The sequence below is a fragment of the Anabrus simplex genome, chromosome 1 (assembly GCF_040414725.1).
Source record: "Anabrus simplex isolate iqAnaSimp1 chromosome 1, ASM4041472v1, whole genome shotgun sequence".
Classification (NCBI taxonomy): Eukaryota; Metazoa; Arthropoda; class Insecta; order Orthoptera; family Tettigoniidae; genus Anabrus; species Anabrus simplex.
In genome coordinates, this window is record NC_090265.1 from 645,695,909 (window position 1) to 645,710,617 (window position 14,709).

The 14,709-nt window shown below is 40.0% G+C and overlaps 1 protein-coding gene across 1 annotated transcript in view; it reads right to left on the minus strand.

Moving 5' to 3' along the window:
• LOC136885041 (uncharacterized) overlaps positions 1 to 14,709 on the minus strand; it is a 186,523-nt gene that overhangs the window by 128,923 nt on the left and 42,891 nt on the right. Inside the window, exon 2 of the mRNA XM_068229766.1 lies at positions 10,621 to 10,748. Within this exon, the coding sequence (XP_068085867.1) occupies positions 10,621 to 10,748 (128 nt within the window). The remainder of the gene's footprint in view (positions 1 to 10,620; positions 10,749 to 14,709) is intronic.

Genomic DNA, 14,709 nt, shown 5'->3' on the forward strand with positions numbered 1-14,709 from the left:
TGGAAATGAGAATTACGTATTTAAGGCTGGGAGCGAAGTGAAAGTAAGTATTCTCCCAGCTGACGAGGACAGGCTGCTTCTTAGATAAAGATTTATGGCATTCAAAAGGAAGGGGCCTAAGCGATTGGTCCCGTTGTCCGTCAATGCTCGCAAAAATTCACATTATATGTTTCCCCTCACTTTGGCACTGTATTAAATATTCACGTGCCAATAATTTATTACCATCAACGTTGTATGTTTCATGATCCAATAGGTGAAATAATCGTCCCAATTTTGTATTGAAATAAGATCAGATGAGGGATTTCAGGTGCATCTCGAAGTCAAACTAACATGGTTCGATACTCGATTGGTATCGACGTCCTTGGATCGATACTAGGAGACCTGTGAAGGGCCACAGTTTCAGAAGGCCTTAAAGTGTGTGAATTATATTTTGTGTAGATGTATTTACAGGTGATTGCTTCATTCTTCATGCGTTTATATTTATGTATTATATCGGTGTATGGTGTTTTATGGTGATTTACAGGAAACCCACGCTGTGGGTGTAAACTTTGTAAAATAGTAAAATAACATAGTGCCCTCGGAGAAATGCATATATGCGATACGGTAATACGACGTGTAATTAATATGATGAAGTAGGTTTTATTAGCGACAAGCAACGACATGACTTTCATGGCTTTGTAAATGTGCGTAAATGTATTTTATGAAATACCTTACTACTACGATTTGTCAATGAATATTGTTTTTCTCACGAGAATGTCATCTTTTTAATTTTGTATAATTTATGTGTTGTTAGGTAGGTATTAATATAGCGGATGCCTGCGAGTACCGATATCAGACAAAGGGACAGATCCCTATTGATTGATAAGTGCAAGATATGTGTCCAGTGTTAATAAGCTGATTTAGGAATGCCAAAATGATAGTCAGAAATGATAAAGACTGACAAGGACATTTAACGGCATTTCACATACGGTGTAATTGATTTTTAATAAAATGGCATTTTCTCGTGTGTATCGATTTTTCATGTGTCTCTATTAGTTATTAACATTTATGTTTTGAATTTGGAACAAACCATTCTTCTTATTCAATAGTATAGTGTATTCCTCTTGTATTATAGAGCATCCTACTTTCAATATAGTTCAATTAAGTTCCCCACTTTTCTTACGAACCGACCATTGACCCGGACGCTCTTGAGCTTAGCCGTTGTGCTAGTTGAAAGTGAGGAGTATTCGACTTCGATGCCCGGGCTTGATTTCCGTAGTTCATCATCCAGAAGATTTCCATCCAAAGATTTATTTGTGAAATTAAATTTTGTATTAACCACTCTGCCGACCCAGGGAAAGGTGCAATACATACATACATGCATGCATACATACATACATACATACATACATACATACATACATAAATAAATACATACATACATACTGAAACCGTTCAATACCTTGATAATATACATGTAATGATGCCCAATAAGACATATGTGCCGTTTTCAGCAACATTATATGAAATATTTGGTTATAATAAGCATTTTATGCCCGGACCTGGATACGAACGAAGCCGCGCGAGCTCGAAGGCAGAAACTCTAAGTACAGCGTGCGCTTGTAGAAGCGAGCGCGATATAGGATGCTACGTTCAACTACTGCCTAGGTCAGAAGGCGGAGTTAAATTTACAGGGTTCTAACTTGAGAACTGGATATTCTCACCGATTTCCCTGCATATTCTTGGATACCAACCCATAAATTTCGCGCGTCAAGTAATAATAATAATAATAATAATAATAATAATAATAATAATAATAATAATAATTCGTCACAAGCTTATAAATTTACAAGCAAGGAATCAATTAACTCAGCATAATTTGTAGTAGTGGATAATGTATGAAGATAAATTACTTTACGACCGCATTCTTAATGACGCATTTTAGACAGATGTGGGGTGATGGAAGCCAGATGAGTTTAGCACTTATCTCAACGCAGGCAAGGGAATCCTCATACCCCACCCCTTCGCGCGCTAAAATACAAGAGGACGCTTAAGAGATTACCAGTAAATCTGTGATGCGATTCAAACGAAAATAGATCAGTAAATAGGGGACGTCAAGATCTATAAAATTAATATCTATTCGACTCTGAGAGACAATTATTAGCGGAGCGATTTTTCCAATGTGGGAGGAGTTTCCCTCTCCATAGCCGACGACCCGAGTCCTCCATAAAAGGCCAACCCCGTCCACCCTCAATACTCAGTATATTCGGCATTATGCTAGCCTGAGGTCTACTCTACGTCAGTCCGATACGCATTCATAATGCAGTTACAGTCTCTATGTGTGAAGTTATAGTTGTGTCGTGTGGATATGTGAAATGCTAATTCCAGTATTCAATAAGGGAATGCAGACAAGTAGTATTATTGCAGGCTAAGTGAATATTTTTATGAAAAACGGGAAACACTGCTAAAAATCGTCATGACGTAGTGAGTTATTGAAGATAGAAAACCATTAGTTGTTGTACTGTGATTAACGTATGTGCAGTTTTCAGGGGCAACCAAGATAACAAATACACGTTGTCAGATTATCCAGGGAGGTGTACCATAAATGAATCGTGACACTCACGTAGGAACAAACAAATCAGTGAACATTTCTCTCTATACCGAACGTGAATCGAGTATTGGTCTTCAGGGACAGTAATCGCTACTAGGATAGTCCAGGGTCATGTTATTCAAAGTCATATAAACAGTGCTCCTGATTTGTTCGCATGTATGTGAGTGCTCTTCGAACCCAGGATTTACCACTCCGAGAGCGCGCCCGTGTGCCTGCGAAATTCCTGTTTGAAGACAACGCAGATCATCCGGCAGCTGGAGGTAGCAGACCAAGACGTCGTGGATTCGACATGGAACGTGATGAACTTAGGGCTTTCTGATAGCGAGACGGCAGTTATGGATAACTAAATCCATATGGGTACCACCATATGGCAGCAGGTTACACATCAGCATGATAAGTACATTCCCACGATATTTTGGCATGAAAATCAGCTGTGTCGCATTAATATGCAAACTTAACATTGTAAACAGAATCTTGCAGAATGCATTTTGACTTTTGTAGAACGTGTAGGTGACGCAATATGCGAGTTTCAATGGTGTAAAGTTTCCTTTATTTGTTTATTTTCTGGTCTTCTGTGATTAATGGTTAATCATGAAGTTATTCCGTGAATTTGCATGATCTAGTGTATAAGGTCCCATAGTTTGTTAAGGATAGACTTAGATAATTCAACGGACTTCATAATCCATTCTAATATTTCAATCAGTTGATATTGATCTTCTCAATTTTTCGAATATAGATTGTTTGGAGGCTTCACAACTTTAATGCATGAATAAAGTTACTCTCCCTTTTAGTCTAAGGATGCTGACAGTGGATAAAGGAAAGCTGACTCGAGGTGCGAACCAATGAACTTAGATAGATACGCGAGTGAGTGATATGCTTATGTTAAGTCTCTGTCGTTAGGATCATCTCAATGTGTGAATAACGTAGATACTAGTTACACGTGTGTGAAAAAGTAGGGTGAAACCATATATGTGGAAATAATGATGAGAGAAACTAACACTGAAATTGGTTGAGGTAATAAGATAAAATGATATTTAAAGAGTGTCCACAAATGGTCATATGTTTGGAGGACACTAAGAATTACGTGTTTATGTCCGGATGATACTGTATATGTCTACTCAGCTGGGTTGGGAGCCAATACTTTCCTCGAAGTGAGAGATTTATGACCTCAGAAGGACTGATAAGACGGGTGAGTGCTTGACCCTTAGTTGCTTCTCCTGTTAAATGTCTGTTCGCTCCTTGCACTAACCGCATAAGACGTTTTCCCACTTCACATTGTACTGAATATTCACTTGTCAATAATTTGTTATCATCAATGCTGTGTGTTTGTCATTGAGTCGATGGGTCATGTAATCCTCCAATTTAGGGATTTTCAGATAGCACCTCGAAGTCAAGATAGCGTGGTTCAATACCCGATTGGTTCGACGTCCTTGGATTGACGCCAGGAGACCTGAAAGGGGTCACAGATTTTCGGTGAGCATTAAAGTATGTGTATTATATATTGCATATTGTGAGTTTACAGGGATGATGCTTCATTGTTTCCTATTTTCACACCGGGAAAATGCTAGGACTGTACCGAAATTAAGGCCACGATAGCTTCCTTCCCGCTCCTAACCCTTTCCTATCCTACCGTCCCCGTAAGACCTATCTATGTTTGAGCAACGTGGTAAGGATGCGTCCGTGGCCTATATTAATGTACGGCCCCAGACCCAGCATTTGACTAGTGTGAAAATTAGACACCACGGAAAACGATCTTTAGGACTGCCAACAGCGGGATCCAAACCCACCATCTCCCCAATACAATCTGACAGCTACACGACCCTAACTGCATGGCCACTTGCTCGGTGCTCAGTTAATAAAAGATCAAGATCTGAATGTTCGATAGTCAAAAGGTTCAATATCTGAACACACCACGAGAAAGACCAGCACAGGAAAGCCGATAACCTTGGAGTTGTACGTGGCTATCGGCACCTTGATTACAGATACGGGATCTCCAGTTTTAAGTGTAATCTACATCATCACAGGTATGTGACTTTTCAATTCGAAAATCTCACACCCATTCGTCGGGATTTGAATCGTGGGCCAGCACAGAGTAGTTCTCATGACTGCTCTAAATAGATAACATTCTTTGTAATTCTTTAAAATTTATTTTTATGACTTTGGAAAGCGATTAGGAGTAACTACCCGTGAGAGTGATTAACAGCTCCCGTACTTTCCGCACGTCATATACTGTATATGGCTATTAATCTGTCTTCTTATCTAAATCTGGGACATGCTACACTAGATGCTATCAGTTAACTGAACACGTACCTACTTAGGGTGTTGTACAGTATACTACAAACTTGTCCGTGGCGCAGCACCGCGGGTTGCATACTATATCTTTCGTTTCCTTCTAAGTGGCTGAATCCATTGCAGCCCAAATATTTAATAATTGGTGGGGCATTATTACTGTAAAAATACCAATATGTAAACATTAATATTTTCTTAGTTCCCGTAATATGGACCGTCCTCAAAAAACAAAAACAAAAAAACAAAAAAACAAAACCAAAAGGGAGACATAAAGACATGCATGAGCATTTACTGGCTCATGAACCACAAGTGGTTCTTGATCTTCACGAAGACTACACAAGATTGACAAGTGCTCATTCGCTCATCACTCTTTCAAAATGACAACATTTGAAGTTAATAATTATATTTCCTTATTAGAAAATCTCATCGCCGAATTCTTAGAAAATCGATTTAGAAATATCAAAACCTTGATTTTTAAGCGTTTTGTAAATCCTATGCACGTTTAACCTCCAAGAGTAAGACTGAATTAATAAAAGCGAAAACGATACGTTTAAGGATATTAGGACGCCAGTATGGTACATTCTACACCTTTGAATATTTCTACGGCTCTTCCCACATCCTATAGGGGTCGCGGGTGGGAACTGTATCACATATGTGGATTTGGCCTCGTTTTACGATCTGATGCTCTTCCTGACGACAACCCTATGAGGAGGGATGCACACTGCTGCGTATTTCTGTAGTGGTTGGAAGTGTGGTGTGTTGTATGAGTATAAAGAAGTGTGTGATGGAACAAACACAAGTCCCCGAATCCGAGGAATTAACCAGATACGATTAAAAATCTGGACTGATCTGGAATTGAACCCGAGATCCTAAGAACCAATAGTTTCAACGCTGGCCATTCAGTGAAGGGGTACCATTTGAATACATACCTTTCAAAATTATATTTCATGTAGCCTACTTCAATATGCTAGTGTTATTCAAATCACAACATGCAATGGGAAATTCTTTGTAAGAAAAGAAATATTGATAAATCTAAAGTAACACAAACTAGTTTAGTACAAGGTGTTTCAAAATTAGTTCAATGGAAATAATCTTAATTCATACGTTCTGCAGGTTAGATGCAGTTACATTACACAGTCCTGTTCAGAGGCCCTCCATCTTTTTTTCGAGAGTCAAGAACACACAGCCTGACAAAATGGGTTTTTGACAAGAAGTATTTATATTTATAATACGTTTAAAATACAATAATTCAGAACAAGTGCGTTTGATAAAATATTTCGTTTGTTTCCAACTAGAATAAATAACAAATTTATTCGTGCATATTATGTTTACATTCGGCATGGTATACCCAATTCCATTACAGGTACGGCCAAACCAAGCACACTAAAAAGTAACCCGTGGGCCACACTTTAAGGCCACCACTTGATTTTACTGTAACGTCGTTTGTATGCGAATGACGAAGCCTGATACAGCTCATCTGCACGTCATTCATACATGGATGACGCTACAGTAGCGGGAAAGTTAAGTGTCATTCATATATGAATGGCGTGGTATTCAATGTGTTAAACATAGTCGTAAGTTAAATACTTTCTGTGATATACGCGTTCTGTCCAATTACTAAAAGCGTCTTATCATTTTTCTTTCCATGTAATCGCTGTTGAGGAACGTAAGTCTACGTTAAAAACGAAAGAAATATAAGAAAAATATTAACTGGTTCGGTACGATTTGGATTCTGTGGAATAATACTGGAATGTCGAAACATCTAATATGAACAAACCAGGTTTATTTTACATAAGGATATGAATGAAATAACGATGATTGATGTTTGTTGTTTAAAAGGGCCTAACATCGAGGTCATCGGCCCCTAATGGTACGAAATGAGACGAAATGAAATGTCAACTTAAAAGTCCAAAATCCTCCACTGACCAGAATTCAAAGCATGAGGACGAAGAATGAATGGATGGATGGATTAAAACTATCAGTGGATCCGACCCACAGTGCCTCACATGCACAGATGCTGGCACAAAACAATAGTATTACTGACCAAGGGACTGCTTCTATAGCACGATGCTGAATCGATTATGCGTATAGTTGAAATGGGTCCAAAATCCAAGTCATCAGCCCCTCATAATGGTATTAATCGCTAGGAAAGTAGAACCATGCTATGTGTAATGTTGCGGTACTAACCAAAAGTAGCGGAGACTCGCGGTATTCCACACATTATGGTACTATTCACAGGTAGTGCAATGCGCACATGTAACACAGACCTATGGTGTTTCGCACATTGCGGCGCTATTTGCAGGCAACAAAGACTTATAAAGGCAACGCAAACCTATGGCGTTCCTCACATAAGTGGGCTAACCACAGGGACTCGTACTATCTTGTGGAATTCCTCACATAGTGGGAACTGAGCATAGGTAAGGCAGAACCATGCTGTCGCTCATATAGGGGTACGAATCACAGGTACTGTAGGATCCACCTCCGGATTCACACACTGTCGCTACCAAGGTCTGTCTAGGGAGGTCTGGTCACGCTACCACAATCCTTTGCGGTGGCGGCCATATTGGGTCTTAAATATTGTTGTTACGTGGGCGTGCTCGATGTAATGATGCGAGTTATTACTTGTATTTTGAAGGAAAATGGGATACTGCGCCGCACCAAATTGGCAAAATAAGATAACTGACGGAATTAGAGTGTTTCGCTTCCCGAGAGATAAGCAAAGGAGAGCTCAGTGGGTACAAAACTGTAGGCGTGACAAATGACAATCTACAGATAATTCCGTCTTGTGCTCGGTTAGTGAAGTTATACACTCGTATTATTCCTGAATAATAATAATATGTTTATATGAACGATGTTTTATATTTATAGGTCTTATTATGTATTTTCTTCTAGCATAATTTTGAAGAATCGCAATTTGAACTAAAGAGGGCAGATGGACGGAAACTACTCGTGTGGAATTCCATCCCAACAATTTTCAACGCCCCTAATCCACCCAAGTCTTTGACATATGATAGGAAACCTCCCTAAAGAAAGGGAATTGTCTTTCAAAACAAGCAAGAAAAGTAACAGGAAATGTGTAATAGTAGTATTGATGTTTATGAAGATTTCCTGTTCATGTGTCCGGCTCCATGGCTAAATGGTTAGCGTGCTGGCCTTTGGTCATAGGGGTCCCGGGTTCGATTCCCGGCAAGGTCAGGAATTTTAACCGTAATTGGTTAATTTCGCTGGCCTCTCTCTTCAAATCCCCCTGTGGGTGGGGGCGGTAGAATAACACCCACGGTATCCCCTGCCTGTCGTAAGAGGCGACTAAAAGGGGCCCTAGGGGCTCTGAACTTTGGAGCGTGGGTTGGCGACCATGGGGCCCTCAGCTGAGTCCTGGCATTTCTTCCACTTACTTGTGCCAGGCTCCTCACTTTCATCCATCCTCTCTGACCTCTCTTGGTCAACTCTTATTCTTTTCTGACCCCGACGCTATTAGGTTTGCGAGGGCTAGGGAGTCTTTCATTTTCATGCCCTTCGTGGCCCTTGTTTTCCTTTGGCCGATATCTTCATTTTTCGAAGTGTCGGACCCCTTCCATAATTTCCCTCTCATTAGTGTTATATAGAGGATGGTTGCCTAGTTGTACTTCCTCTTAAAACAGTGATCACCACCATCACCTATCTCTTCAAACCAACAATTTGTGTCCAGCTTGCCATCATTACAACAATAATTGTTAATAGCAGTCTTATACGGTACTGTAGTTATTATTTACAGCTATATTTGATTAATCTTAAATGCTCTATAGAATACATTATATGGCTGGACAAATACTTAAAGATCACAACACTCGCACTTACCAACTACTGTAATTTAACGTACCGTAGCCTAACGTAATATCCTAACCTAGGTTAACTCAACTTAATATTGACTGAATTTCTATTTCTTAAGGAATCGTGTCTACCAATGGCTTTTATTTTCTTAACTATTATTATTATTATTATTATTATTATTATTATTATTATTATTATTATTATTATTATTATTATTATATGCATGGATGTTAGGACTCAGTTAAGAGCCCCGTGGTCGCCAACTTACGCTCCCTAGTTGGGAGCTCCTGACGCCCCTTTCAGTCACCTCTTATGGCAGGCAGGGGATACCGTGGGTGTTATTCTATTGCCCCCACCCACGGGGGGAAATCAATTTTGGTTGTGACTACGAGCCCCTTAGCTGAGTCTTTAAATTGCTTTCACTTACTTGTGTTAGGCTCTCACGTATTCTAGCCCATCCGACCTCTCCTGGTAAACACTTGTTCTTTTCCGACCGCGGCGGCATTAATGCATTCAAGGCCTAGGAAGTTTTTCATTTCCACGCACTTTGTGGCCTTAATCTTTCTTTTGCCGATATCTTCATTTTTCGAAGTGTTGGACCCCTTCCATTTGTTTTCTTCTGATTAGTTTTTATAGAGGATGGTTCCTCTTAAAACAATAATCACCACCAACACTTGGTACTATAAAGCTGCATGGGTTATCAGTAAACTAGTTAAGATTAGCTAACATCACTCTTGTTGCACATGTGCAGGGTATTTTTGCCTTCGAACCCAAAGAAATACCACATGAATGTATAACAACAGTTACCATACATAATTTAATGCAGTCAACTCAAGAGGCATTCAGTGTTTGTCAACATACTGGGGTAACCTTTTAGAAACGCAGTATCGGCAATTACTTTCTTAATAAAGAAAACGCTGAAGGTAATTTATTACAACTGTCTTTTAGTACTTTAAGTACAATACTTCAAGTTCAGTATTTCATGTACCGGTAATCAATATGCCACACGAACTGTACAGATTTCTATGTTTCTGTCAATAAGATTACGTATTTGACAGGTGATAATAAGAAACACAGTAAGACAAAGTTGTAAGGAAGTAAAAGAGTAGGACATAAGCTTTTCTGTTGATATTCGTTTCTAAAAAAAAAAAAAAAAAAAAAAAAAAAAAAAAAAAAAAAAAAAAAAAAAATCAGGCTCTGTTAATTATCTTCCTATTCAAATAGCTGTGAATGTATTCATATCATTTAAGTGTTATACAGTTATATACACATGAACAGTAGATGTCCAATTAAATTCTTTATGAAAAATAGTTGGTATTTTGTTTTTATTCCAAAGTACGGCACCGAAATCCTCTAAATTCGAATGCACTTGCCTTTGGTTACGCTCGCTTCAAGACCCAATATGGCGGCTCCATAAGAAGCATTCGTGACTTGACCTCCCTAGACAGACCTTGGTCGCTACTAATTACAAACCTATTGCGTACCTAACATAGTGGTACTATGCGCAAGTAAATGCAACCCATGGTGTACCCTGCGTGATGGTACTAATTACAAGTAGTTTCATGGTTCTAATTGGATCATTCCTTGGTCGCCCCTTTTAGTCGCCTCTTACGACAGGCAGGGGATACCGTGGGTGAATTCTTCGTCTGCCTCCCCCCACCCACAAGAGGTAATGAAATAACGAACCACGGATTTTTTAATATTCAAATACCTACTGACCTGTAGCAGAATTGGGTTGTCGAGCTTGGGCACATGAGGCTAGTTCTTCTCTGTCACAATTCCTTGCCAACTAAAAGCTGAACATTTTAGTTCCTGTTGTGTTGTATGTAAAGAAAAATTACATAGCAACTTAACGCCAAAGACCAAAAACATTGACACTGGATGTTCATTAACGTTGATACACTTTGAATATTTTACGAGTTGTGACTTACCCTCCTCCGGAACTCGGGCGGTATACCCCCTGGTAGACGAGCCACCATCTTCATGGCATCGTGCCACTGAGTGAACCCGCTATCCCCAGGGTACGGCATCACGCTGAAGCGCATCTTGGTGTCCTGACCTGCAAACACCAAACCTTATAGTTAGTAGAGCGACAGGATCGTCGTAATCTGAAAGAGGAGGCCGGAATGCTCTGAGCATTTTCTTAGATTCAAATGAAACAAATCTTATGAATCTTTCTTTGATTAGAGCTTGTGGCGAAATCAATGAGATAAAGGTTAGAGTATGTAACGTTTGGTTTGAAGTAGCTCTGCAATAGAAAACATCCATAAAATTTATGATAGAAATCATTCTCGAAATTATAAAACTTACCTTAGGATGGCAGGAACTAATATAAATGCTATATTTTCGTTTTTAGATTTTCATATTGGAAAATTGTGTGTATGATGCAGTGCATATACCGTATCAATCTCTATTTCGGATTTGGAGAAGAGAGTGTTCCATTCGACATAAGTAAAATTATCATTAAGACATCAAACCATCACCATGCACGCCTAACGTTGGCGGTCCGAAGCATGACGAAATGAGCGATTCTGAACAGAAATCCAGCAGCAGTTTCCTCGTTTGTCGTAATAAAATATTATACAACCTGTGACAATAAAGTTCGGTGAATTAAGTCAGAACGGTCGATCCGGCAACACTGGCGACACACAACGCTGCACCTGCGTAGCAGCAGGTTTTGACCACCTGCTCCCAACGTTGTTCAGTTGAGCATCGTGTGTGTGCCGTGTAAGACCTGTTTGACACAGTGCGTATTTAGTGCGTTGGTTCTGAACTGCGAACAGGAATATGGACGACCAAAAGATCAATGTACAGTTTTGTTTTAAGCTTGGCAAGACACCGAAAGAAACGCATGCGATGCTGGTAGGCCTATGTGTTTATGAAGACCAAGCACTGTCCTTGAAGTGTGTGTACGAGTGGTTCACCCGTTTTCGAGGAGGCCGGGAAAGTGTTTCTGAAAACTCCCGTTGCGGAAGACCGGCGACCGCCGTCAGTGACGAAAACATTGAGAAGGTGAGGACATTTATCACGAACGATCGGCGATTAACTGTGCGCATGATAGTGGATAAACTGCAGATTAACCGTGAATCCGTGCGATAAATCCTTACCCAGAAGTTAGGAAGAGGAAAACGTGTTCTCGTCTTGTGCCACATCACTTGACTGACGATCAGAAGCAGGCGCGTTTAGAGGCTTCACAGGATTTTGTCGAAACGCCGGATGCGACACCAAATTTCTTAAACTGTATTGTCACTGAGGATGAAATCTGGTGTCTCAGGTACGACCCTGAAACGAAACGGCAAAGCATGGAATGGCGTTCTCCGGGATTCCCTCGTCGGAAAAAGGTCAGAGCCGAAAAGTCACGCATCAAACTCACTTTGAAAGGAAAGAGATTTGACGATATTCCTAACATCCAACGAAGCGTGACGAGGCTTTTGAACACCATCCCAAAGGAAGCCTTCTTGCAAAGTTTCCAGGACATGTATCGCCGATCTCAGCAGTGCATAGTTATGGGAGAGGACTATTTCGAAGGACAGTAAGGTCACTGTCGTGCATTGTTCATCTGTGTTGATAGTACAGGACTATTCACCGAACTTTATTGTCACAAGCTGTATTAACAACATGCGCATTTACACACACACACACACACACACACACACACACACACACACACACACACACACACACACACACACACACACACACACACACACACACACACACACACACACACACACATAGATGACCAATTTGTTGGTTTTGTCAAATTCTCATTTTAGGTATAAAATGCTTATGTAACTTTAAAATATAAGTAGTGGTATATTTCTACATCATCAGTCGACTGCTCCAATCCCCCGGGCTACTTTTTTTTAATCACCGAGGGAGTTGGCTGTGCGGTTTGAGTCACATAGCTATTAGCTTGCATTCGGGAGATAGTGGCTTTGAGCCCCATTGTCATCAGCCCTCAAAATGGTTTTCCGTGGTTTCCCATTTTCACACCAGGCAAATGCTGGGGTTGTACCTCAATCAAGGCCACGGCCGCTTCCTACCTACTCCTAGCACTTTCCTGTCCATTCGTCGCCATAAGACCTATGTTGTGTGTCGGTGCAACATAAGCACACTGTAAAAAGAAGAAAAACAGTCTTTATAAGATGCGATAGAAAAGGGCGACTGCAGTTATCGAGCTCGGGGATTGTTAGATTGTAAGTTGTTGTATCTGTAGATAACAGTTGTGGAATGTGGTTAAGGGTAAGAGAGGGTCCTAACTTCGTCACTTGAAAGAAGCGATAATAGGCCTATTCTTTATTTTTATTTTAGAATTGGCTTTACGTCGCACCGACACAGATAGGTCTTATGGCGACGATGGGGCAGAAAAGGGCTAGGAGTCGGAAGGAAGCGGCCGTGGCCTTAATTGAGGTACATCCCCAGCATTTTCCTGGTGTGAACATGGGAAACCACGGAAAACCATCTTCAGGACTGCCAACAGTTGGGTTCGAACCCACTATTTCCCGAATGCAAGCTCACAGCTGCACGCCCCTAACCACATAGCCAACTCACTCGGTGAAGCCATAATAAATAAATAAATAAATAAATAAATAAATAAATAAATAAATAAATAAATAAATAAATAAATAAATAAACGTTTATGTGTCTTGCAATTTGAACAAATCTTTAGGAATCGCACGGGTAACATTTCTCAGTAAAATACTGTATATTAGTTAAGTGCTGTTAATATGTGGTCATACGGAACGAGAGTTTTTAAATGACTAAGTGAAAATAAGTTACCTGGGTTTGTGTTTATTGATAACCTGCTTCGACTTCCGTTTGGAAGTGATATTTAAATACTTTGACACGGACCGTCCCAGCTACTTGAGGTGAAAGTAAGGGAGCCATGATTATTTAAAAATTATACTTCGTTAATATAGACGGATACACAGTAGGGGGAACCGTGGAAATTGAAAAATACTTGCACAAGACAATGGGAACAGTGTGTTAGGTGATAATAACCTACTTCCATGGGCTGTGTCATCTAATTACTTTCTATGAAAGGACCACGGAGCCAAAGTTGGGTAGTTCTCTTGTTAGTTTTACGGCTATCATCAGTGTGGTCTTGATAGTAGTTTATTATGTAAACCACTCCGAGCAAGTACTGGGAGAGTATGTTGTTTCAAGTCTTCCTAAACTGTACTCTAACAAATTGCGAGTTGCGCGCACGCTACTCCAGAAACCACAAGAATGCATGATTAAAAAACTGAAGTTGAAAAGCCTCTTGTATGTGATGTTGTAGTTCAATCAGTCAATACTTATCTGCATTTAGGGCAGTCACCCAGGTGGCAGATTCCCTATCTGTTGTTTTCCTAGCATTTTCTTTAATTATTTCAAAGAAAATGGAAATTTATTGAACATCTCCTTGGTAAATTATTCCAATCCCTAACTACCCTTCCATTAAATGAATATTTGCCCCAATTTGTTCTCTTGAATTGCAACTTTACTGTGATCTTGTGATCTTTCCTACTTTTAAAGACGCCACTCAAACTTATTCGTCTACTAATGTCATTCCACACCATCTCTCCACTGACAGCTCGGAACATACCACTTAGTCGAGCACCTTGTCTTCTTTCTCCCAATTCTTCCCAGCCCAAACTTTTCAACATTTTTGTAACGCTACTCTTTTGTCGGAAATCACCCAGAACAAATCGAACTGCTTTTCTTTGGATTTTTTCCAGTTCTTGAATCAGGTAATCCTGGTGAGGGTCCCATACACTGAAACCATACTCTAGTTGGGGCCTTACCAGAGACTTATATGCACTCTCCTTTACATCCTTACTACAACCCCTAAACACCCTCATAACCATGTGCAGAGATCTGTACCCTTTATTTACAATACCATTTATATGATTACCCCAATGAAGATCTTTCCTTATGTTAACCCCTAGATACTTACAATGATCCCCAAAAGGAACTTTCAATCCATCAACGCAATAATTATAACCGAGAGGAGTTTACCTATTTGTGAAACTCAC